This window comes from Atta cephalotes (genome assembly GCF_000143395.1).
Source record: "Atta cephalotes unplaced genomic scaffold scaffold00016, whole genome shotgun sequence".
Classification (NCBI taxonomy): domain Eukaryota; kingdom Metazoa; phylum Arthropoda; class Insecta; order Hymenoptera; family Formicidae; genus Atta; species Atta cephalotes.
The window spans coordinates 4717550-4741096 of NW_012130080.1; the positions used below are offsets into that span (position 1 = coordinate 4717550).

The 23547-nt window shown below is 34.7% G+C and overlaps 3 protein-coding genes across 3 annotated transcripts in view; all 3 read left to right on the forward strand.

The window, feature by feature from the left end:
• The window catches only part of LOC105618442 (protein PRRC2C), a 16898-nt gene extending 5499 nt beyond the window's left edge, over positions 1-11399 (forward strand). The window contains exons 2-16 of the mRNA XM_012199982.1: positions 1227-1307; positions 1386-1690; positions 1775-2276; positions 2347-3048; positions 3343-3791; positions 3885-5453; positions 5747-7648; positions 8231-8425; positions 8510-8818; positions 8965-9150; positions 9222-9354; positions 9609-9953; positions 10118-10263; positions 10896-11163; positions 11245-11399. Coding sequence (XP_012055372.1) covers positions 1227-1307; positions 1386-1690; positions 1775-2276; positions 2347-3048; positions 3343-3791; positions 3885-5453; positions 5747-7648; positions 8231-8425; positions 8510-8818; positions 8965-9150; positions 9222-9354; positions 9609-9953; positions 10118-10263; positions 10896-11163; positions 11245-11399 — 7247 coding nt within the window. The remainder of the gene's footprint in view (positions 1-1226; positions 1308-1385; positions 1691-1774; positions 2277-2346; positions 3049-3342; positions 3792-3884; positions 5454-5746; positions 7649-8230; positions 8426-8509; positions 8819-8964; positions 9151-9221; positions 9355-9608; positions 9954-10117; positions 10264-10895; positions 11164-11244) is intronic.
• A 4979-nt stretch (positions 11400-16378) lies between these two features.
• On the forward strand, positions 16379-19336 carry LOC105618339 (protein-associating with the carboxyl-terminal domain of ezrin). Its single transcript, XM_012199882.1, has 5 exons — positions 16379-16573; positions 17323-17776; positions 17858-18047; positions 18132-18268; positions 18399-19336. Exons 1-5 carry the CDS (start codon positions 16379-16381, stop codon positions 19334-19336), a joined length of 1914 nt encoding a protein of 637 aa, XP_012055272.1.
• Positions 19337-20343: 1007 nt separating this feature from the next.
• LOC105618340 (GSK3-beta interaction protein) lies at positions 20344-20697 on the forward strand. Its single transcript, XM_012199883.1, has one exon. The coding sequence runs from the start codon at positions 20344-20346 to the stop codon at positions 20695-20697; it is 354 nt and encodes a 117-aa protein (XP_012055273.1).
• Positions 20698-23547: the final 2850 nt, after the last annotated feature.

Here is a 23547-nt window from a genome sequence, read left to right on the forward strand (position 1 = left end):
TAGTAAGTAATATATATATAAAATAATATAATATATATATATATATATATATATATATATATATATATATATACATACACATTGATTATGTTATAATTTAAATAATAGTGTAAAGGATTGACTTGACTCTAAATGTTGATCTGCATCATTATGTACGTTAAGTAGAAAATTAGATGACACCACAATATGTACCGAATCTCGCACATCATTTTTTACATTTTACTATTTTTATAATCAAATTTAGAAAAATATAAGATGTATATAAAATATGTATATAGAATCGAGATTGGTACATAATGTTAAGAAACATGTACTCCTTGCCCTTTTAATTCAGTGAATCTTTCTCAATAATTTGGATTATTTAACTCCAATTTCTTCATATTTTCAAGAGTGCACCATGCATTATACTATGACATTCTATTATGCAAAATACTCATATTACTTAATACTTCTCTTGTAAATAAGTTTATATATGCGTTTATATATAGAACAAATGATTTAAACATACATTTACACTATACCAGACATCGTTAAATATGATTAAGTATGATTGTAATAAGATTATTATAATTTAATAAGATTTATATGAGAAAATGTATTTAACATAAAGATAAAATTTGAAATTTTTTATTGTTGTTTGAATCGATCTTAAATACATTCATGATATAAAATCATTCTATGTGTCACAAAATATAAATTTCTAGTTATTTTGATATTATAATATATGCAAAGAAATATATAAATTTAAATATTTTGATTATTTTATAAGAAATAATATGTATATAAAGCATAATATATAAAACAATTCTAATGACTATTTATGTCTATATATATATTGTAATTAAAATAATTATATACTTTATATAATATAAGATGAAATTACATGTTTTATCAACTCATGTGGTTTATTTTCATTTTAGAAGAAATTAGATATTAATTTATTTTCTGAATAATCTAGCACTTTATCTTCTGTGCTTTATTTGTATTATTCAGTTCTTTGTTATATCTCTGATATTATCTCTATAAAGCATGTTGTTATATATACGTGGGAAAGTTTTATGCACAATTTATGAAATAATCACGTGTGAGCATGTATCTTGTTTATCTTATCTCACTAAATATTTATCTTTTTTTTCGTTAGTTAAATATGTTTTGTACTAGAGACATCGGAATACAATGTATTATTTATTTATTTTTACTTCTAATATAATAAATAAATTATGTAGGTGGGGTACCGGGAAATCAACAGCCATCGAATCGAGAGTTAAATGCGCAATATGGTCCAGGGCCAAGCCTGCGTCCACAGAGTAAGTTTCCTTTACTTTAATTAAAATCGTCTAATTTAAAAGTATACAAATTATTCATTTACTACTGAATCTTTATAGCCGAAGGAAGTTGGATTCAAGGCGGAAGTCGTACGGCAAGTGGCGCAGTGCCAGTAACATCAGCTGGTCCCGGAAATGGGAATACTCCGGCGGGCCAGGGCCTCCCTTTAAATATACCTGTTTCAGGAGGACACACCCAGGAGGGACCCGGTGGAGGGCGGCAGAACTTGGGCCAATCGCCCAACATGGTCGCGGGCCCGGCAGGCCAGCATAATTCCATAAATAATCAAGGTTCTGCGCCTTCTTCCGGTTCTCATCAGATTGGGCCAAACCTGCATCATTATCGGGGTCTTATCCCGCCATTTGTAAGTTCATTATCACAATTTCGAAAGTCTTATCATAGGTTTTTTTTAACTTGCGTAATTAAATGTAATATGTGATCTTTTTAGATGTATAGATCAAATTTTCCTGGTGGATTTTCTTCACAATTTTCATCAAATTCTGGATCCAACAGTCCCCGACCTAGATTTAATCATCCTTTGGATCGATTTCCACCTCCTCAACGTGAGCGTATGGGTGAGGAAGAAATTTTGACTAGACCCATCATTAAAGAAGAAGATCTTACTCGTATGGATGATATTTCCCGTGACGCAGGATGGGCTGCGCACGATGATATTGATTATAACCAAAAATTGGCCTTTAGCGACGATGAAGCTGAATCAGAACCATCGAAAAATGATGAGAAAAAAGATATCAAGGAGAAAAAGGGCGATGACAACAATGTTACAGAGGAAAAGGAGAAAACTCGAGATAATCGTGATTCGAAGGAACTTCGTGATCCGCCGCATCGTCCTTGGACTCAACCTATGAATCGTGATTATCGTGGATCGAATGGCGCAAGTGGTGGCTATGCCAGTCAGTCACAATTGCATTCTGTACATGCTTTGAGAGGTAAATAATTAAAATATTAAAATAAAAAGTATATTAATTTCAGTCATGCTTTTATCTTTATTATAAACAGGTGTTGAAGACGACGAGACATGGAATGAACGACGTAGAATCAAGGTTGAGGTAGCGTCTGTTGTCGAACGTGCACGATTACGCAAAGAAGAAGAGGAAAAACGTTTCCAAGAATCGACGAAGCAAGCAGCAGCTAAGAAATTACAGGATTTAGAACAAAAGCTAAAAGAGAAACAAGCGAAGCATAAGGATGAGGAACGTGCACAGTCTGGCGAGTCTAAAAGTTTGATCAGCATTCCACCTGTACCTCTTCCTATACCCGAATGGGAGAGGGAGAAGGAGAATAGAGAGCGAGAGAGTAGAGAACGGTCCCGCACTTCATCCGAAGGGAAAGATGAGAAAATCATCACATCTGTACGTGAGTCTCGCGACAATCTGAGAGAAGGTAGAGATCAAGGATTGACGGACTTTCGTCAGAGCGATCGACAGAATTTCTTACGACAACAGGACACAGTGCGTAGCGAACGCGAAAGAGAACGTGATCGCGATCGTGATCAGAGAGACTCAAGAGATCGTGAGCAACCGGCGTTCTCTCGACACTTTCAGAATAATTTACCGCCTAGATTTCAAAAGCAGCAGGCAGAGAGAAGTAGTGCGAATTTCAACCGAATTTCACCGAATGCAGAAAGACCTGCTTCCCAGTCTGTTCCGTTTGCCCAACAATACGATCCCAGTAGATGGCTTCACAATTATAATTCACTGAGTAAGTTTTTAAGGATCACTTCTGTATTAAAACTTAATTTCTTATATATCTTAATGAAAATAATTATTAAAAGTCTTTACTATTTTGTTTCCACTTACAGCACGATGAAATAAAGTTAATAGATGTAAAAATTTTTATAATTAGTGAATGAGTATAAAATGCGAATTCTTAACTTGACTAAAATAAATCTTTAACATAATATTTCCATACATTATTTTAAGACTTATTTTTTCGTTATTTATTTTTAAAATTAAAAAGTGCATTATAATTATTAAGTGGAACTTGTATTAGTAGATAGTGGTATGAAGCAACCCATGCCATCACAACGTCGTAATAGAACCGATTCGGATGCTTCGGCACCATTGGATGATGAACGACCCCCGTCTCGAGATCATCGCGGTAATGCACCACCGTCGAGAGACGATCGCTATCGACATTCTTCGCATCGATCCTACGATAGCCGCAAGCCAGGTGGCTATTACGACGAATACAGCCGTAATTTCAGAGACTATGAATACGATGACAGACATCCTCGTGATTCTTGGGAACGTGAAAGACATTTTGATGATAAAGAACGAGATGCAAAGGAGAATCTGGACTCGAGAGATATCCGCGACAGTCGTGATACTCGTGACACTCGAGACGGTCGCGATGTCAAAGATTCTCGTCCTACCAGTCGTGATGCTCGAGACGTGAGAGATGTGCGCGACAAAGACAAGAAGGATTACGATAATTATTCGAAGGTAAAAATATGAAACGAAATCAATTTTTATGACACATATTTAATCAATACTTATATTAATTTGCTTATTTTATACATATTTTTTATTATATAGGATTCTTTTGATGAGCGAGAACGCGAACAAAGGGAACGCTCTGAGAATCCAGAGTGGCGTGAAGAACGCAACGTGGTACAAGACAGACAACTCGAAAGTCGTCGCGATGCACCGAAGGAAGAGCGTAATGAACGTCCGCAGAGACCGGATTCGCGTGACAGTCGCACCTCCAGAGAATCGAAAACGTCTTTGCGTGATGATGAACTGCATAAATTACGGGATTGCAGTTCCTGGGTGAACGAAGTGTCAGATTACGAAGAGAAGAAACGAGATTTGTATCATGAAGAAACTAGGGAAAGGGAAAGAGATAGAAGGCAACCGCCAGGTCCAGTTACTAAAGAGAAGATCGAAGCAGATGAATTGAAGAACGAGAAACGCAGTTTGACTCAATTGAAGAGAGGTAGTTCTGATCTTCAAGAGAAGAAGGAACAGCCGAAGGAAATTTCCACTGAGACGAAAAAGGATACGGATGTATGGAATAGAAAAACGGAACGTACTCCGGAAAGCAGACAGATTGAGAGGGGTGATAATTCGCCGAAGGCATGGGCTGATGCGATATCACCGACATTCGAAAAAGAAGAGGAGAAATTGACAGAAACTGCTAAAGATGGCAAGGAGACTGATGAAATTAAACAGACAACATTGGATAAGCCTGCTTTGGAAAAGAGGGAAGAAACTGTTACCGAGGATGCCAAAGAGCAAGCTAAAGACGAAAAGAGAGAAAAGAATACACGCAATAGAACGAGTAGCAGTGGCTCCAGTTCTAGAATTCGGGAATCCCGAGGTGGACGTCAGTGGGGAGGAACTTTCAGCGTTTATACTCGCGGTTGGCGTGGCCCAGAATCTAGAGGGCGAAGAGGCGGACCACGACCTGCCGGTAAAGCCGGGATGTCTGCTAAGAGTGGTTCGTACGGACACACCGATTCTGAGAACAGCGCTGACGAGATATCCGGCTCCACCGAGTCTGGAAAAGAGGATAAGCGATCGGCTCGTTCTCCGAAACCATCTCAGAAGGTCGAGAAGGAGGAACGCAATCGCGAGGTATCGAGACGGGACGACAAGCGAGGCACGGAGTATTCTCAGACACGCAGCGAGAAAAGAACGTATGACGGTAAGCCTAGTCACGAGGCTTTCGCACCGTCAGGCGAACCATCTCGACGCGGCAGAGGCGGTTTCCGTATCCGGAATACGGCCACGGGTAGTCGTATGGAAGGCTACGGACCGCCGTCCAGTAAGAGTCCGTTCTCATCGGAGCGTAATGCGGACGAGAAACATCAACAACAAACTACCGGACGGCAAAATCCACCGACCCCAACTTCAGAGAAAGAGACGGGTCTCTTACAATCTGCGCCAGTTGAGTCTACCGATGACAAGATAATCGCGAAGCAACAGGCACTTACAGCAGGTATCACAGGTAGACGTAATAAGTCTCCGAGTCAACAAGCTCAACAGTCTGGTAACAAGCAAGAAGCGAATCACGCGAATCAAGTTACCAACGTCCCGACCCAAAAAGCGCAAATGCGAAAGGAGGAATCACGTTCTAAGAGGACTCGTAGTGGAAGCAGGAGGGTATGTACATATAATTACATTTTTTTTTATGCTATACAAATATATAGAATGTTCTTTTGTTAATATATATTTTATTTCTATTCTCTATTAATTTAAAGAAATAAAAGATTTCAAAGAATAAGACATTAGCAAATCAAAAGATTCGAAATTAATATTAAATACTTTTATTATCACTCTTTTTGAAATATAAGTTTTAAAAGGAGTAATCATCTCATACTATTTTATTCATAATCTTCAACCTTGTATAAAAGATTTAGAATCTCTTTTAATGACAATGCATTATCGTGTTTCAGGGAAGAGATAATCGCGAAGCTCGTTCGCGCGGTAGCAGTGGCACTGTATCAAAGCAGCCGCAGTCGGACGTAGGCAACGAAGATTGGGAAACCACTTCGGAGAATAGCGAGGAGCATATAGATGATCACAAAGAGTCTCGTAATAATCGCAACAAGCATTTTGGTGGACGATCCATTCAATCTGCGAGCCAAAATGCTATCGGCGCGAATGTGCATTCCCGTAGAAGCGAACAGTTGGCAAATGCTAGAGAGCAACGAGAGAAAAATCCCAAGTCTTCCAATCCGACATCGCGAGCCCCAGGAGCGGAGAAGCGAAATTTGCAGAATGTCGGATTTAGCGCTCAGAAGAATCACGCTGATGGTATACCGCCTCTGATGCAAAATGCGCAAATACAGAATGGAGGAAGGTCTAGGAGTCAAAGTTCGACTAACAGTGGCGCGGTTGCAAATAAACCGAATAACAAAGATAGTATGGTTAATCGTATAGATGAAATTAAGCTGAGTGATCCAAATTTGGTAAATCAGGCGCTGAACGATCTTAATAAGAAGTCTCAAACGAAAGATAAGAAGTTGGTGGATTCGGAAATTGAAACGAATAGCTGTACCGAGGACGCTACAAGTGTTGCAGCGGAAGATAAAGTGGATGCTGACGGTTTCCAAGAAGTGCGTTCGAAGAAGAACGTGAAGGAGTCCAGACATAATCAGAAGGAAGAAGTGAAGCCTGTAAAAAGAGATAAAGAGAAGGAGCGTGAACGTGATCGTTCAAAATCGAAGTCAAATGGATCGCAGCAAGTTCTGCAGCAGGTACAAAATATACCGCCTCTACTTAGCCAGAATATTCCGCAGCCGGCAAATATACCGCAGAAGCAGTACGACAATCGAAATTCTCGGAATCCAAGACTTGCGCCGCGATTCCAACGTCTAGTGAAGCAACAGCAACAGCAGTTATGCGCAACCGATGCGAGCGATATGACAAAGTTGAATAGTTCTGGTAATAACTATACTAAAGACTCTTCTAACAGTCCTGCTCCTCCACCAACGGTCAATGCTTGGGACAAACCTTTCACAAGTCAATTGCGCTCGAATTCTCCATCTGCGGTTCCTACAGATATTCAGTTGATGTCTTTAACAGCTCAAAATGATCACAGCCATGAAGGTAATGAGGCTAATTCTGGACACAGCAGTCAACGAAATTCACCAAGTGGAGAAAAGACGGGAAAGAATCTGAAGGAGCCTTTAACAGAAAAGAATGTGTCCGATGTATCTTCACCTCCCGTACAGACTTTAATCTTCGAGAATACAAATTATTCAAAAACGACTAAGACATCCGGACCTGCGGATCTGGCAGTAAAATCCAAGTTTTCAAATCATATCAAGACGCAACAGCGAGCCGAGAAACGTGCAGAAATAGAAGAAGAAGGAAATCAAGTCCAGCAGCATCAGCAACCAGCTATCTCCGTTGCATTTTCCAATAAACCGAACGACTTGATCAAGGACAAGAATCAGGAACCCATTCAAATGTCTTTATCGTTCAATAAAAACGAAGACAATGCCGATATGAAATTGGACTTCAACTTTGAATCTGAGCTTTCACAATTGGATGATAAGAGCAAGAGTTTGGGCATGGCACGTTCCATACACATGCCTGGTGGTCAAAGTACGATATCGCCTTCAACTGCAGAACTCAATCTGAAAATCGCGTCCGTGAAGAAAGTTTGGGAGAATGCACCCCCGATGCCAACTGTAGTCGAACACGAAGATGGTACCAGTGTTGTCAGCAGTGCGACTAGCTTCCCGCAAGCATTTGAAAGCGGCGACGTCGACGACAGTTACAGCCCCCACCAACAATACAACCAGAGCAATATAAAAAATGAAATCACAACATCTACGAACGTATGCAAGGTGAGAAATCATTTCGCGAATATTTCTTTATATTATGTCATGTTATTGTGCATGCAATAGAATTGTCATGTCACTAAAATTACTCAATGTCTTTTGTTTGGATTGTTATTGTCATAATTATAATTACTTTTTAAATATTTTTCTTTTTTGTGTTTGAAAAATTCTGTCTAGTAAGTGTGGTGAAAATGAGAGAAGTAAGTGGCTAATATTTCAGCCAAAGGATACTCAGTCAGCCATTTGTCAATAATCCATATTGATTTAACAGAAATCATCTTTATTTTTATTCTTATCATTATCATTATGTTAGTGTTACTGTATTTACTGCAATATCCATTGTCATTATTATGCATTGTCATTATTATGGCCTTTCTTGCTATTATTGATTACAAAGTAAGATATGTGTTACTACGATGTAATAAACCTATTCATTTTCACCAGATTTTCAAAACAGATTTGAAAATGACTTTCATTTTGAAACTAATGCTTGCTGAGAATGTCCTGTTGACATGATATGTATAACAATTAAATATTGAAACACAATGTCCCTTGTGGGAAGACGCTGACTCTTTGCCTGATGCGCAGCTGGTTCCCCCGCAGGTGAAGCCGCAGCAACAGTCTTCAGGGAGCAGTGGTACACAACCAGGATCTACCGTACCTGGGCCAAGTCCAATTGGAGCTGGTCAAAGCCCCATCGGCCATCCTCCTGTTAGTCTCCAAGGTCCTTTAAGTCCACCTCCGTTCAATTCTACAGGGCAACCCTCGCATATTAATTATCAGGTGTGTTGCATTCTTATCATTTATTATTTCAAGAATTAATGCAAAGGACTGAATATTAAGAGGGATTCTTCTTATTGTCTTTAGGAATTCCCGCAATATCCTGGTTCACAAGCAGCACAATACGGTGGTATGTCGGCCATACCATCACCGCCAGCGGTATTATTCAATACAGGCTCAGGACAATTGCCAGCACAAGCGGGTGGTTTATACGGAGCATTCCAATTAGATCAGAGCCGATCACCGTTTACGCAGTACGCGCCATACGCTCCGTCCCTTCAGAGCTCATTCAGCCAACAAAATGTGTATTTGCAGCAACCACCACCGCCACCACCTCATGCGCCAAATGCTCCTACGCCAGAAATGTACCAAAACAATTTGTCCCAATACCGTCTTGTACGTAAATTTTAGTTGTTTTTTAATGCCTTTTACATAAACCTCGAAATTATTTACAGTATATTACAATGTAATGTATGTTATTATTCTACCTTAGTATAGATATTTATAATGGGACTAGTTTAATTTTTTGTTTCTCTCAATAGACCGCGGCAGCTGCTCCACCATTTGGACAGAATCAGCAGCTCAGTAATAATCCCAATACGGTACTCATCAGTTCATCGTCAAATTCTCTAATGTCGGCGAGTGTCAAACCGTCGTCTCAACCTATTGGAGCAATTGGAACTAAAGCTCCGCATTTCCAGACCCCATCTGCTCCTCAACCCAATCAAGTATGATTTTATGTTATAAGTATTTTGATGCTTATAAATCCAATAATTTATTGACTAAACCTTTTTTTTAGTTGGCTTATATTCCATATGATCCAAATCAAGTGCTCGGCGTAAGTGGTAGTTACATGAGCAATTCGCAATTAGTGCAAAGACCTGGTCCAAATGTACAAGCATCTAACAGTTACTATAGTGCTACATCCGCCGGTAAATTTGATATATTGTATTGTACAAATATTATACAAGTCAATTTGTAACTATATTAAAAACACAGGCATATATTTTTTTAATTAATTTAATTTATACTATAATTATATTATATTATATTTTTTATTATAATTATATTATAATTATTATTAAAAATAGATATATCTTATAACTTACATAAAAAGAATCAATATATAATATATGCTATATGTGCATTTGTGAGGTATTCTTAACATATCTTAATATATTTTCAGATGTGTTTCCTGGGTCACAAACAGGCTTTTATCAATCTGGTGGTGCTACTCAACAAACTGGGACTCATTATGGTTTGCAAGGATTTAGTCAACATAGCCAAAGTCTAGCAACAGGTAGTGCAACTCCTGTTGGTCTACAGAACTATGGCCCTAGTTTCTTATCTAGTTCAGGATTGCAAATAGCTGCGGCAGCTCAACAATTTCGCAATCCTACTGGTGGTTTACCAGGACCAGGAAATGCAGCACCTACGTTTCTTAGTAAGCACCAACCACAGGAGCAACCCAGACAGTTAAAGAGCCCATCGGGAAATCAACAGGATGTACTTGCATCAGTTTTTAGCTCAAGTAAGCTCATTTTCAGTTTAAAAAATAATCGAAACAAATAAATAATTTGAACCATGAAAAGCTTTATCTAAATTATGATTTCTTTTACCAATTTTATTATATAAAAATAGTTTATTAGTTTTATATCATTTATTAAATTACATTATTTAATATTATAATTATAGCTTCTCAAATACCATCGCCTAAATCAAGAAATTGCAAGCAACAATCTTCGTCGCAGCAACCACAGCCAAGTCCTACACAACATCATAAATATCAACAATATCAGGGCGTTAGTCAGTCTGCTCTGGTAAGCAGCTACAATAACTACGTATGTACCATTTATTCATTGAAGTTATCTCATTTAAATATTATGCATGTATTTTATCAAATTGAAAGCATAAAATTCTTAGTTATATGTCAATACTTCAAAGAAATCTAAATAATAAAAAAAAAATGTTATATGATATATAACTTGTTGAAGATTTATTTAAAATAAATTAAGGAGATTTATCTAGATTTATCTTTCAAATTGAGATATAATTAAATATCTTATCTATTCTTTTATCTATTCTTTTTTGTATGTGCAATTTTATACTAAACTCCATTTTAAAATATCTATTTTGATGTAAATTTATTTTCTTTTCCAAGGAATAAATAGTAAATAAAACAAAAATATTATGCATCTTTTGATATCTCTGAAAAATAGCATCTAATAGCTTTAAAAAGAAATAATTTTATGCATTATAAATATATGCATTATGAAGTACTATTGAAAAAATAAAACAATATAATTGCAATATATATAATTAAGAATCTTTTACTTTAGATAACATATAAAAATTTTTATCATTAATAAAACTTATAATATACAATTAAAAATGTAAAAGATATAAATTTATTATTTTCATCTGATTTATACATAAATAATAAGATAGTATAATCTTGTGTATTAATCTACAGGTTTTACAACAGAATGTACGTGGAATGGGTATGCCGCCTCGTGCTGGTATTCAACCGTCGCAACAGCGTTATCCACCTCCGATACAACGACCTCCAGTAGCGTTTGCACCCGGTCCAAACCCAAATAATCCTACGCAACAGCAGCCTGCTTGTATGCCAACACAACAGCAACAACAAGCTCAAATTAATCGTCATAGACCGAATTTACATCAGCAACAACAGCAGCAGCGTAACATGAAGATGCAGCAACAATATTATTCACCACAAGGTTTGTAAAATATTTAATGTTATATATGAGCAATTTATATGGGATTAAAATATAATTAAAAACTATATCTGCTTTTCCTAGGAAACGTTAAAATGGATTCCAATGACAAATCTGACAACCACAATGACAAGATGAATGATGGTCCTTCTGGAACACAACCTGGGAATAACAAACCCAATGTGAATCAACAAGATAGTGATAACAATAAGGAAGAAGTGAATCAACAAAACGAGTGAACGTGAATATTCGTGAGGGTGAACATACTTGCTCTTCCATTTTGTGGAAAACATCTTTCTTTAATTAAACCTTTGATATAATCTCGTCGAAAAATAAGGGCAAAAACTAACGTGCTTTTCTATTTCTCACGGAAGAAAGTACGCCAGTGTCACAACAGAATTCGTTTATCTACGAAATCGTGCTTATATAATCGACTAGCAGTTAAATAGAGTAATTAAAAATCTGAGTTTTTCATGCTGTACCGAAAGAAAGAACTTCTAGAAAGGTAACATGTCTGTACACACCTTTCCTGTTCTTTAGTTCTAACAGCATAAACTAATCGTCTTTGTGCAGTCGAAAAGACGTTTATTAAGCATTTCCATTATTAAGTAATATCAAATATACATGAACATATTTAAGAATGGCGACAAGTTAATCAGCGCTGATTGATACTGTTATAAAAGCTTGAAAAAAGTGACACATTTAAATTGTCGTGTAATGTTTAAATACTTGACTCAAGAAAAATATGTGCCGTCGTTGAGTGGAATGTTAATCGAATTTAAATGCGAGCTGTTTAATGAAATGTTCTGTATCGTTAAGGAGTCATGTTCGTGAGGTTGTATCTGTGGGAAGTGAGACAAAGAAATCTACACGAACTTTATATATATATACATTCATATATATGTATATCTCTCTGTACCCAGATCAGGATCAGCCTGCGGTAAACGATACTGCATGTCCTAGGACGCACGATGCACGTTTTCTTGATCACATGAAAGTCGAAAACCAAGAAGAAGAGAGCGCAACCAAGAAAAGTTACAATTATTGCAATTTCGTATGTAACATGTTCGAGAGGACTGAAACAAGCTGCGGTATAAAGTCGTCCGTTTATTCGAACAATAAGAAGCGGAATCACTTACCGATTAGGATGATATCTATGAGTCTGGTCTAAACATGACTATGTCGCCCGTATGTATTGCGACAAGGAGAAGCTCCATGTATATTGGTCATTTTGTCGATGATGCGAGGTCATGGTGAAACTTCGCGCGACGGAAATAGGAAACTGTTGTTTATAGGTATCGCGTAAATCATCATGATCTAGCTTCATTTGCGATGAGTTTCAATCATTAGGTATATAAGGTATTGCTTGTGAAGCGTGAAAAGTCATATGGATTATATCGAGCCTTTTCACGCTTAGAAAGATTATGTTGGATCAATCGAACCGCAATCTAAACTACTACTATCGCAACGTACGAAAAGGATTGTATATTCTCTGCTTTCGTTGCAGTTAAAGCTTTGTTATAAAGATAAAGCCCATGAAAATAAATAGTAGTATTCACAGGAGTCTACCGTTGCCAGATTTATTCAGCAAAAATAAATGTGGCTATGCCCATTATGCCTCGATTTTACGAAGTCTAGGCACTGTTGATATACGATGTTAACTTTCAACAAAAAAAACACGATATACTGCCAGTCGTACCGACGACCACTGTCTTTGAACTCTGAGAATTTTTCATGTCGTATTCGTGATGTCCGTGTGAATAGTGAAGGAACATGTATTAGAGAGGAAGAGACGTTCTTAATACATAGACTTGTTAAAAACACTTTTTAACACTTCAATGAATTTAGAGAATATCGAGAGAGGATAAAGATTGCGATTACTCCCTTTCACCCTAAATATCTTTTCTCTGAAATATTAAGAACTTGAGAAAAGTTATTAAGAAACGAGTGTAATGTAAATCGATATAATGGCGATACCACAGATTGCTTGAATTAGACATGAGGTTACAATTCCTTTCATGTTATAAAGAATTGAATCCTTGATCAAGTAGAGCGGGCAATGTAAACAATATTAAAAAAAAAGAAGGGAAAGATGAAACTTCCTAGTGAAGTCTCAAAGAACCAGTAGTAAATGCTTCTCATTTATGTTACTACTTAATTCTCCAGTATTCGTATGGCATGTTATTACAATGTATCCTTACTTATTATTTTTGTTGGCCAATGTGACCAATTAAATATTTCTGTGTTTTTATGTAAATACATTGAAATTTTGCCGGTACAAACTTCTAATGTGTTTATATTATTAAAAGCACATCATAACATTAATGTTATAATAGAGTGACCGGCTATAGTAGTGCTGTATACGAATACTGAAGAATCGAGTTCTATCGTAAGCATCATTATCACGATGGCTATTATCACTTCGATCATTAGCATCATCAGCAGCAGGATCATTATTGTCAGCAGCATTGTAACAGTAGTGTAGGAGTAGAAGTAGCAGTGGTAATAGTTGGTGTTTGCAGTAAACGCGATTGTAATAATGATAATTTTAATAATAGCTCTAATAATACTAATAATAAATTGCGATAATAATAACAACAGTAGTAACAGCAGTCGCAGTAATAATATTACAATGTTTTGTGCTTTTTTATTATTTTTAATTTTATAATTTTTTATGATTTTTATTATGTTCTTTATCAATATTCACCTTCTTTTTATGTAATATATTTTTATAATCTAAAGAAGATATTATTATCATTTTAACTATTACCATTGTTTTTACAATTTGTCAATTTGCCTGTTATTGCTATTATGTAATTGTCTCAATTTATATTACTACTTATACTATTATTGTCACTACTATCTTTTGTTGTACTATTATTATTGTTACATTACTCTTGCCGTTACTACTTATTAATATATCTATTATTATTATTAATATAGCTATTATCATTACAATTTATCACTATTGCTATTGCTCTTGTTAGTATATCACTTATTATTACTACGATTATTATATTTACAATTATTAACTGTATTATTAACTGTATACTATTAATATTACTATCATCTGCTACTACTACTGCTGCTGCTGCAATTACTACTATTACTATTAGTACAATTGCTATTATTATTATTTTATATTATTTTAATTATTATTATTATTATTGCACGTGTACACTTGGTGGATAATGAAGGTGAGAGGAATAAGCTAAAAAGAGTAAGTAGATGAAAGAAGTTCGTTCAAATGTATGGATATGTCTCATAGGATATTCTCGATGAATTTTATTAAAAATATTAAAATTTGTTTAACGATTTCTATTATAGCTTAAATGCGAAGTGGATTTTGTTTATATCACAACATATAAATTCGAGCTGGTCTGTCGTATTACAACAATTAGTCGTCTTACAATGATGCTAAAATACCTTTAATATTTTTTATCTATTATATAAGGTCATATATTTTAATATATAAGGATGCGAGATTTTATTTATTTAGAGTGTCATTTTTGTCGAACTCATCGTATCTTTATATCGCTTTTCAGTGAGTGGAAAAAATCAACAAATAATCTTCGTATATATGATTGTTATTATTGATGGCAATATGTAATTGTTGATATTTTTATTATAAAGATGAAGTTTGCTACGTTTTCTGATATTTAAGGTTTTAAGTATTAACGCATTGAAAGTAATACGACAGACCCGTTTACCCGTCGCAGGGCGTCTGTAATTATCTGTAGTTAGAAATATGACGAATATTACTTATACACCTACGAGCTAAAACGTGAAAATAAAATAGTGAACGGCAATTTGCTACTATTAATTTATACAGTTAATTAATACAACCCAACAGATAACTGTATAGGCGAGGAAATTGGAAAAAGATATTTAATAATAAAAGGTATTGCAAAAGAGACGACAATGGTTGAGGTAATATTTTTGTTTTACAGATATATAAATATAGAAGTGACAAGTATAATTCTCGTAGAATCGAAAAGCCGAATCCAATCTGATTAATTACAATTGATTTGATTTTAAGGTATTATATTTTTCTTTTTGATAATTAAAAGATTTATCCAATTCTAATTTATGTGTTAATATTAATAATTAATAACAATTAGGCGACAGACATGGAAGATGTATTTCGATTGGAGCCAAGAATCTTCGTATAAAAGGATGACAATTGATTCAGTTACAGAAAACATATCGATATTGTGTTGAATATTTTATAATTAAATGAATAATTGCAATTATTCATCCGGCATGCCGATTTCTTAATGCGACTACTTTATTCGTACGTCTTACAATGGCGATTTGATAAAAATTCGCGTAAAATTAAGTGTGTGCATGTGTCAGTGTACTGTGCCGCTCTCATTCTCTCCTTATTATCATAGCTCATTGTTTTTTCATTGCAATTTTCGCTGTCGGTACAGTAGCTTAATGTAACGAACGAGTTAACAATAAATATTTCGCATAAAGGAATAATCGATCGGCTTTACGCGTTTTTTCAGCATGTAGCAGAAGTACAAAACCATGGAGGACGCATCATCTTGGAAAAATGCAAATCAGAGGAAAAGATTTCCAAATATAATCTTCAATTAAACATGGATGTGTCGTTGATAATGCAAATAGAAATTTTATTTAAAATATATATTTAATATTATATATTTAATTTTATTAAATAAAATATTTTTTTCTTTTGAGTAAATTTAGAGAACGTAAATTTTATAAATTTTACCTATTTTAGAGTATACAAATTGATCCCGAGATTCGAGATAGTAATCGATCAATCGCAGTAATTCCTTCGACTTAACCTAATGAAAGTGACACCTTAGCGCTTGGTACATAAGAGAGAACTGTGAGAAGAGAGAAAATAATACTTAATTCTGTGAAGAAGATTATCTAAATTAGAAAGTATAAAAGTGAAGAATAATGGAATAATTTCTAGACGTTATATAACCTCAAAAAAGGATTGAAGGCGCATACTTAAAAAAAAGTATGTAAACGTAAGCTCGATGTTATCAGAGTCCGATTAGAATGTTGGAATTTACCAAGTGGCGATTGGTGGCGATTTTATCATTCGCAGAATCGCACAGAAATTGTAAACCAAATGGAACTCGTAGCTCCTAACCTTCTCAATATTCTTTGAATCGGGCGATTCGTTTCCGTATTCGATGTAGCTGACAGCTGTCGCGTCAGTATATACGTCGATCGACTAATGGGGAACGAAAAGAGTGCTCTTCGCGGTCTCGAAATCGAAGACAAGGCCATCGAGGTGACGGACTATTGGATGCACTACGATGCTTACGTGCATGACTCGAGCCTGCAGAGACTCTCCATCTTCATCAGCGAACCATCCTTACACTTTGCAGCGACGTTTGGGAGACCGTCACCATTGGAGCGAGCGGCAAAGGTTGACATCTATTCTGACCTTTTCATCTTTTAATATTCCTTTAAGGCACATATAAGATGTTTCCAAAGGGTATAGTTGACATAGGAATTTTGTTTTTCAGCAAAGATACAGTATAACACAGTGAATCATTACATCCTTGTTGTTTAGGATTCGCAATATTGGGAAAGATAAAATGATTCACTGTTATAGATGTTTTCCAGTAAGACACAGATAATACAGTGTAACATAGTGAATTATATTTAACATTGGCAAATAATAAGGTTGTAATGATTTGTGTTACACTGTATCTTTACTGGAAAATACCTATAAGTCGAGAATATTTTTCATTTAATAATACTATTTGACATAGAGTGCTTTCCAGCAAAAGACACATGACAGTGTAACAATCTTTATTGTTTTTCGATGTTTTAAAATGAGACTGAAATGATTTACTATATTACATTATGTCTTGCTGAAAAACATTTATAGAATATTTGAACTATTTGGAAGCTTTCTAACAGAGGACACATATCCTTCTGTTTTTACTTAATACTCAATGAGAGAAAAAGACAGAATGACTTTTTTATTTATTTATATTTCTTGCTGGAAAAACTCTCTTTATCTTCGACAAGCCTGAAAATGAGAATGCTTTGAAATCATATGATTTTTTAAATATGTAAATATGTAATTATAATTATGGATTATATAACATATACATGTATTGTGAAAATAAAATTATAAGAAATAAATGGATTTAATATATGTTTTAGAATTTTATGTTACATCGGCATCCCTGTATCCTGAAATATATTTCTTCTTGGAGCAAAGGTAGTAAATTCTTTCTCGCTACGGAAGAGGCTAGGCCACTGGTCCAAGTAATCGAAAAGCAGAATATACTACAAATATGTATCGGTTTGCACAGTATCCTACGAGCTTTAATATTTCTACATGAGACCGCACTGGCGTCACATAATAACGTGTGCAGTAGTTCTATTTATGTCACCGCAGAGGGATATTGGAAATTGGGTGGATTAGAATGCTTGTGTAAATTCGCAGATGCATCGCCAACGTATTATCAACGAATAAAGAATTACAGATACGAAAAAGCGATATCATCGAATGAAGATATAGCTGATTTAGTTAAAACTGCTAATCTCACTGCAATTGATTCGTATGCATTTGGAGTATTAGCAGAAGACATTTTGAAGAATTTAAAAGATACAGGTATATAAAATTTAAAAGTCATCATAAATGTTGTCCTTGTTGAATATGTGCTAAAATGTATTAAATTTCAACTGATTTCAGATGAAGCACCAAACTTGCTGGAATTTAGTGAATTTTGTAAAAAAAATCTGCAAAATTCAGATGCATATTTGAGAAATAGTTTATTGAACGTACTGCAGCATTCATTTTTCACTCACGAATTTATAAGGATACATGCATTTTTGGAGGAATTACCATTAAAAACTGATGTTGAAAGGGAAGAATTTTTCACGTAAGAATCTTCAGAGAAAATATGTTAATTTATTACATAATATGTACCATAAAAATCATATATAGAAAATTTGTAATTTTTTAGGAAATTAAGACAGCAACTACAGATGTATCCCGAGGCTGTTGTTGCTGAACAACTAGGCAGAGTGCTTCTTTCCAGGATAGTTTTGTTGGATAGCACTGCCCAAGTAAAGCTTTTACCTTTTATCTTTAAACCCAAAGGTTAGGATATATCTGTCGCATCTAGCATGATCATGATTATCTTTATTAAAATTATAAAATTATTTGATACATATTAAAATCTTTGTTTCACGTAATAATAACCTAATAAAATGTTTAATATTTCTTGCAGATGAGAAAAACGATTTGGGGACTAGTCTGTTTACAATTCCTACTTTTAAGACTATCTTAGTACCAAGACTTCTACAAATGTTTTGTATTCGAGATGTTTCTATTCGTCTGCTGCTGCTGTCCCATTTCAGTTCGTTCGTTCACATATTCGAAGCAGACGAATTGAAAAATCATATTCTTCCGGAATTACTCGTTGGAATAAAAGACACCAATGACGATCTCGTCTGTGCCACGTTAAGGGCATTGGCTGACATAGTGCCAATTTTGGGTGCAGCGGCAGTTATCGGTGGAAACCGGGGGAAATTATTTACGGACGGTCGGCCGAATAAGAAAATGATTCGCAACAAAAATCTCAATGATATTAGGAAAGCTTTAACGTTCACTCAAGAGATGCCTGTCTTCGTGAATGTAGACGAGAACAACGTTCATTTATCGGAAAGACCATCGCCAGATGGTGGTGAGGATAAGAAGGAGAAAGAATTTTCATTCGCCGAAGAGGAATACACCTGGTCGGATTGGGAAACACAAGATTCAGTTGGGAATGGTTATTGTGATGTAGAAGAAGCTTCCTCCAACAATGTGCAAACGGAAATCCAAGCTCCTTGCGATACAGACTCATCCTCGCCCTTGTCTGACTTACCATCGAGCTCTGAGAAGTCAAAATATACAAAGAAACTAGTACTTAATGATATTACTGAGCTTGATATAAAGAATTCGAAGGTAATAAAATCTTCAAAAGAAGAATTCGACTTTTTCACCGATATGGAGCCTGTAATACAGAAGACGCAGATCTTACACGTCCCAGAAGTGCAATCGCCGAAGAGCATGTTCGACGTTAAGACGTCGGGTGCCACTTTGGAAGAACATGACGTTAATGGTTGGGGGGAAGACTTGAGTGACTTGAGCCTAGACGATACGTATGAATTGGCGAAACAGTGAGCGCGATAAAAAGAGAAACTATTTGAATAAAGAAGCGAACAAGCTTGTACGACAAATGATATTCTCCTAATTGTATCCATTTTTATTGACGTCCAATATATGTGATTATAACACCATTATCCAAATAAGTATTTTTAATAAATATAAAATATATGAGATAGGCTAAAGATATACAATATATTTTTCGTGTAAGTTTTTTTTATTAAACCATACGGAAATATTAGGATATGCACATTTATTGAGCAGACGTTCCACTGATTCTATGAGAATATTTGTCGCAATTGTGGGTCTTTATGTAATTAATAGATACATATTAAGAGTGTGTTTTATGCTTATTTTTGCCAATAGAAATTAATTTTAATCTCATTTTAATTTACTTTTTCTTTCTCTAGTTCTAGAATTAAAAAAGGATAAAATATGAATTAAAGTTAATTTACATTCAGTAGAAATTATTAGATTGTCTTTTTATTATAGACTAGAACAGTAATTTATAATAAGTCATTAGTAATAAATCGGAAGTTAAAAGTTAGAAATTGACCAACCATAGTCAAATGTGAAAAAATAATTAATCGTCTATAGTTGATCAATTTCTAGTTTCTAATTTCTGATTTATTACTTTAATGATTTATTATAAAAATTTTTTTTAAAAAAAGCAGTTGTCAAGAATATAAATATAAATATAATAAAAAGGTATGTTTGCAACATACCTTTTTATACGTTTTAAATTAATGATAAGATCATATAACTGACAATTCACCAATGACAATTCAGTGACTGAAATGTCATTGGTGAATTGTCAATCACGTGATCTTTTTTCGCTTAATGAACGATGGCGATGAGCGATGTACGAAAAAGTATCTTTATACTCCGGAGTCAGACTTAGAATTTTGAAGTCCAGCTGTCTACCATGGACTGTTCGGATTTATTCAAATCATTGATCGTTCACGATTAGACCCATTAGAGGGTTAGAGTGATTTCAGTCATAGCTAGGAATGTACGTTCGCATAATGCAGGATGATGCAGATCAAGTATTGGACGCGGAGCAGTGGCGGCTGGAAGCCCAGGCGATAATCAACGATGTGAAAAAGCATGTGCAGGACCTAAGAGTGTCTGAGCGGCTGACCAGCACAAACCAGATGATCTACCTGAACCTGATCACGCTGGAGGGTCTGCGGTTTTGCGTGGAACTGTCGGTTGCCGGCTTCGCCATTGTCGGCAATCGGCACGACGACACGTCGAACGCGAGCAACGAACGTTTCGAGACGCCCTATGGCCTCCTGAACTTCGTCAGTCCGCAATACAGGAATTCCTTCGGGAACGCATTGTTAGATAAACTGAAGGAACTGAGCGATAAACAGTAGATCTCGAGAGATAACAGAAAAAGAGCAACGTTATTGTTTTTAGATTATTGTTTAGATTAAGAGTTAAATTAGGTTAAGTGCGTTTCATCCCAGTGAGTTCTATATGTCCGTATATTCATAGTTAGACCTTGTACTTAAGGCTTCCTTAAATTTATCTTTAGATAGATTGGCTGTTCAGCAGCCAATGAAATAATTCGTAAAGTATCTAAAAATAAATTTAAGGAAGCCTTAAATATAAGGCCTGATTGTAAATACAAGTAATAATGGAGCATATTGGAGCATATTTCTTTATTTTTTCTTGTTACACTCAGAATTTTGGCTGCATTTTCTCTATATTAAATTATAGAAAATAGCTACAGTTTGATAATTGAGAAGAAAAGCAAACAAATATTTGTCTTTTTTACTCTTTTCTGGAAATAATATTAGCCAATCAACAGTCTCTGACAAAGAAAACAGTATAATCTTTTATTATCAGAATGTCATTGTATAGGAAATTGGGACACCCACGCTCCTCAATGGCATGCTCCAGTATATTATAAAACTCATTGAATCCTTCAGAACTGACGTAAGTTTATTGTGAAACTTAATTAGGAATCTCTTTGTTAAAAATGTCAACAATTGAATTTTCTTGATGTCACGTCTGCAAATTTGGAATATTCGTATTAAAATTTATTTATTTAATATTCTTTTTATGTAATTTTTAATCCTTTGAAATTTAATTAGTGTCTTATGTAATTAAGGACCTCTTTCATTATCTTCAGTTAATTTACGTTTTTACGTTATTAATTTACGTTAATGTAGATTAACTTCAATTTCGATTCAATTTGCTTTTTTCATCTTTTTTCATCTTTTCTTAGAACATAGAAAAACAGAATTATAGCGACGGTTGTTTCACTCCGCCTATCTTTATATTAGATTGTAGAATCTTGTTCTGTAAGAAATTCTGTATTATGAAATGATAGAAGATTTATATTTTATTTCTGCACTAGATTTTAACTAGAATTCTTCTTCTCGCTTTCTTCAAATTTCACACATATCTATTTAACTTTAAGTACAAAAAGTATATATACTTAATTCAGCTGTAAAAAACCTATACATTTATAGAAAGAAAATGAGACTGGAGTTTTTGAAATGAAAATACATGTCTGATTCACTGGAAAATTTGACTTGTGCCACCTTTATCCAAACTTCTGAAATAATTCCTGGAACTTTATAGAGTTTTAATCTTTTCGCCCATTACGTTTTTCTCAATTTTATTTTCTTTTATTATGAATCAATTTTATGATAAATTTATCATAAATTAATTTTATAGTCAAACTTTTTTTTCAGTTGTGAAACGTATCACAGATTATAAAGTTTCTGCTTCATTCATATGTTTATTCCAAAAGTGTATACTTCCACCATGGTTTATTCTCAAATTTATCTTTTACATTTTTTAATTATTTCTAGCAAATATATTTGCCGTATTCTTGCACTTTTATCCGCATTCATAAGAATCTAAGAAGCTGCGAATACTTTCAGGACTGAATTTAAAGTCCTTAAATTTTTCGCGACGACGTTGATTTATCGTTCCCGGAAAGCGAATAGGACGTTCTCTTATCGTCTTCCGTGAAGTGATTTTCTAACGCTTTCGATCTAATCATGCAATGACTTCACAGACGCAAAATGATGTATATGTCTTATCACATTGTGCGTTGTTCCAGCGCAACTGCGACGCAACAGTTTTACTAATTAATACTCTCGTGGGCGATGAGGAAATGAGGAATTTTATTGAGAATTAAGAGAGAACAATTATGATGCAATTCGATCGACTAACGCAAAAATATCAGCTGTAATGATGAAAGATAAAAAAAATTTTGAATTCAAACGATTTCGCTTGCATTTCAAACAGGTCGCTATCGTGTCAAGTTTATCGTTTGCATTTACAAGACAACTCTGTAATTTAAATTTCGCTTTCAACTTGTTCCGCATTCGGCATTTTAGATGGTTTATTTTACAGAATTGAAGGATCGACATAGTTACTCGAAGCTACTTTTGAAAGTATTGAGAATACCGTACTGATGTTTGAATATGAATTTAATGTGAACATGCAGGTGAGCGTCTCAATAACTTCTGTGAAACAGGACATTTTTATTCTTGAAATTCTGAGTAAAGCTAACTCGTTGTTATTATTATTATTGTGCTTTCCAGCAAAAGACGCACTTAAAAAAAATTATTTATTTGATGTACTTAATTTGATTGTCTTTATTTTTTTTGTTGGAGAATGTATTTAAGTCAAACATAATTTAATGATTTTGTCAAATGAATAATATTTTTCTCAGTGCAGTGTAACACAATGATCATTTCATCATTGTTTAATCGACAAACAAGGATATAATGGTTCATTGTCTTTTGTTAAGAAAGCAGTCTATATTTTTCATTCAAATTGTTATTCTTTTTTTTCTTTTTTCCCCCTAATGAATTTCCCAATTTATAAAGGCAAAGTTTCATGAAGTTCAAATTATTGTCATTTAGATATCGCTGATATTAAAGGACTAATCGATGTTTTGTCTCGAAACTGACTATCACTCGAATGTTCATTCTTTGTAGTTACATTGTATCATCTGAAATTCGTTTAAAGTAAAGTGAGATTATTTCTCTTTTAAGAAACACAATCGACACAAACGTCGTTCTGTCTTTCTTAGCATTCGATGAATAAACGAAGATAGAACGGCATTATGTCTCCTAAAGAAAAAGTAGCTAAATATATATAATTAGATCTAATAACAGGTAAAATGTGTGTGTGTGTGTGTGTGTGTGTGTGTGTGTGTGTGTGTGTGTGTGTGTGTGTGTGTGTGTGTGTGTGTGTGT

What these genes read in the sequence shown, in the direction of transcription:
- LOC105618339 (XM_012199882.1), top strand. Translation starts at nt 16,379, where the DNA reads ATGGGGAACGAAAAGAGTGCTCTTCGCGGTCTCGAAATCGAAGACAAG. An exon ending in GAAGAATTTAAAAGATACAG is followed by an intron (nt 17,777 to 17,857) that starts GTATATAAAATT and finishes AACTGATTTCAG; the next exon opens with ATGAAGCACCAAACTTGCTG. An exon ending in TTTTATCTTTAAACCCAAAG is followed by an intron (nt 18,269 to 18,398) that starts GTTAGGATATAT and finishes TATTTCTTGCAG; the next exon opens with ATGAGAAAAACGATTTGGGG.
- LOC105618340 (XM_012199883.1), top strand. Translation starts at nt 20,344, where the DNA reads ATGCAGGATGATGCAGATCAAGTATTGGACGCGGAGCAGTGGCGGCTG.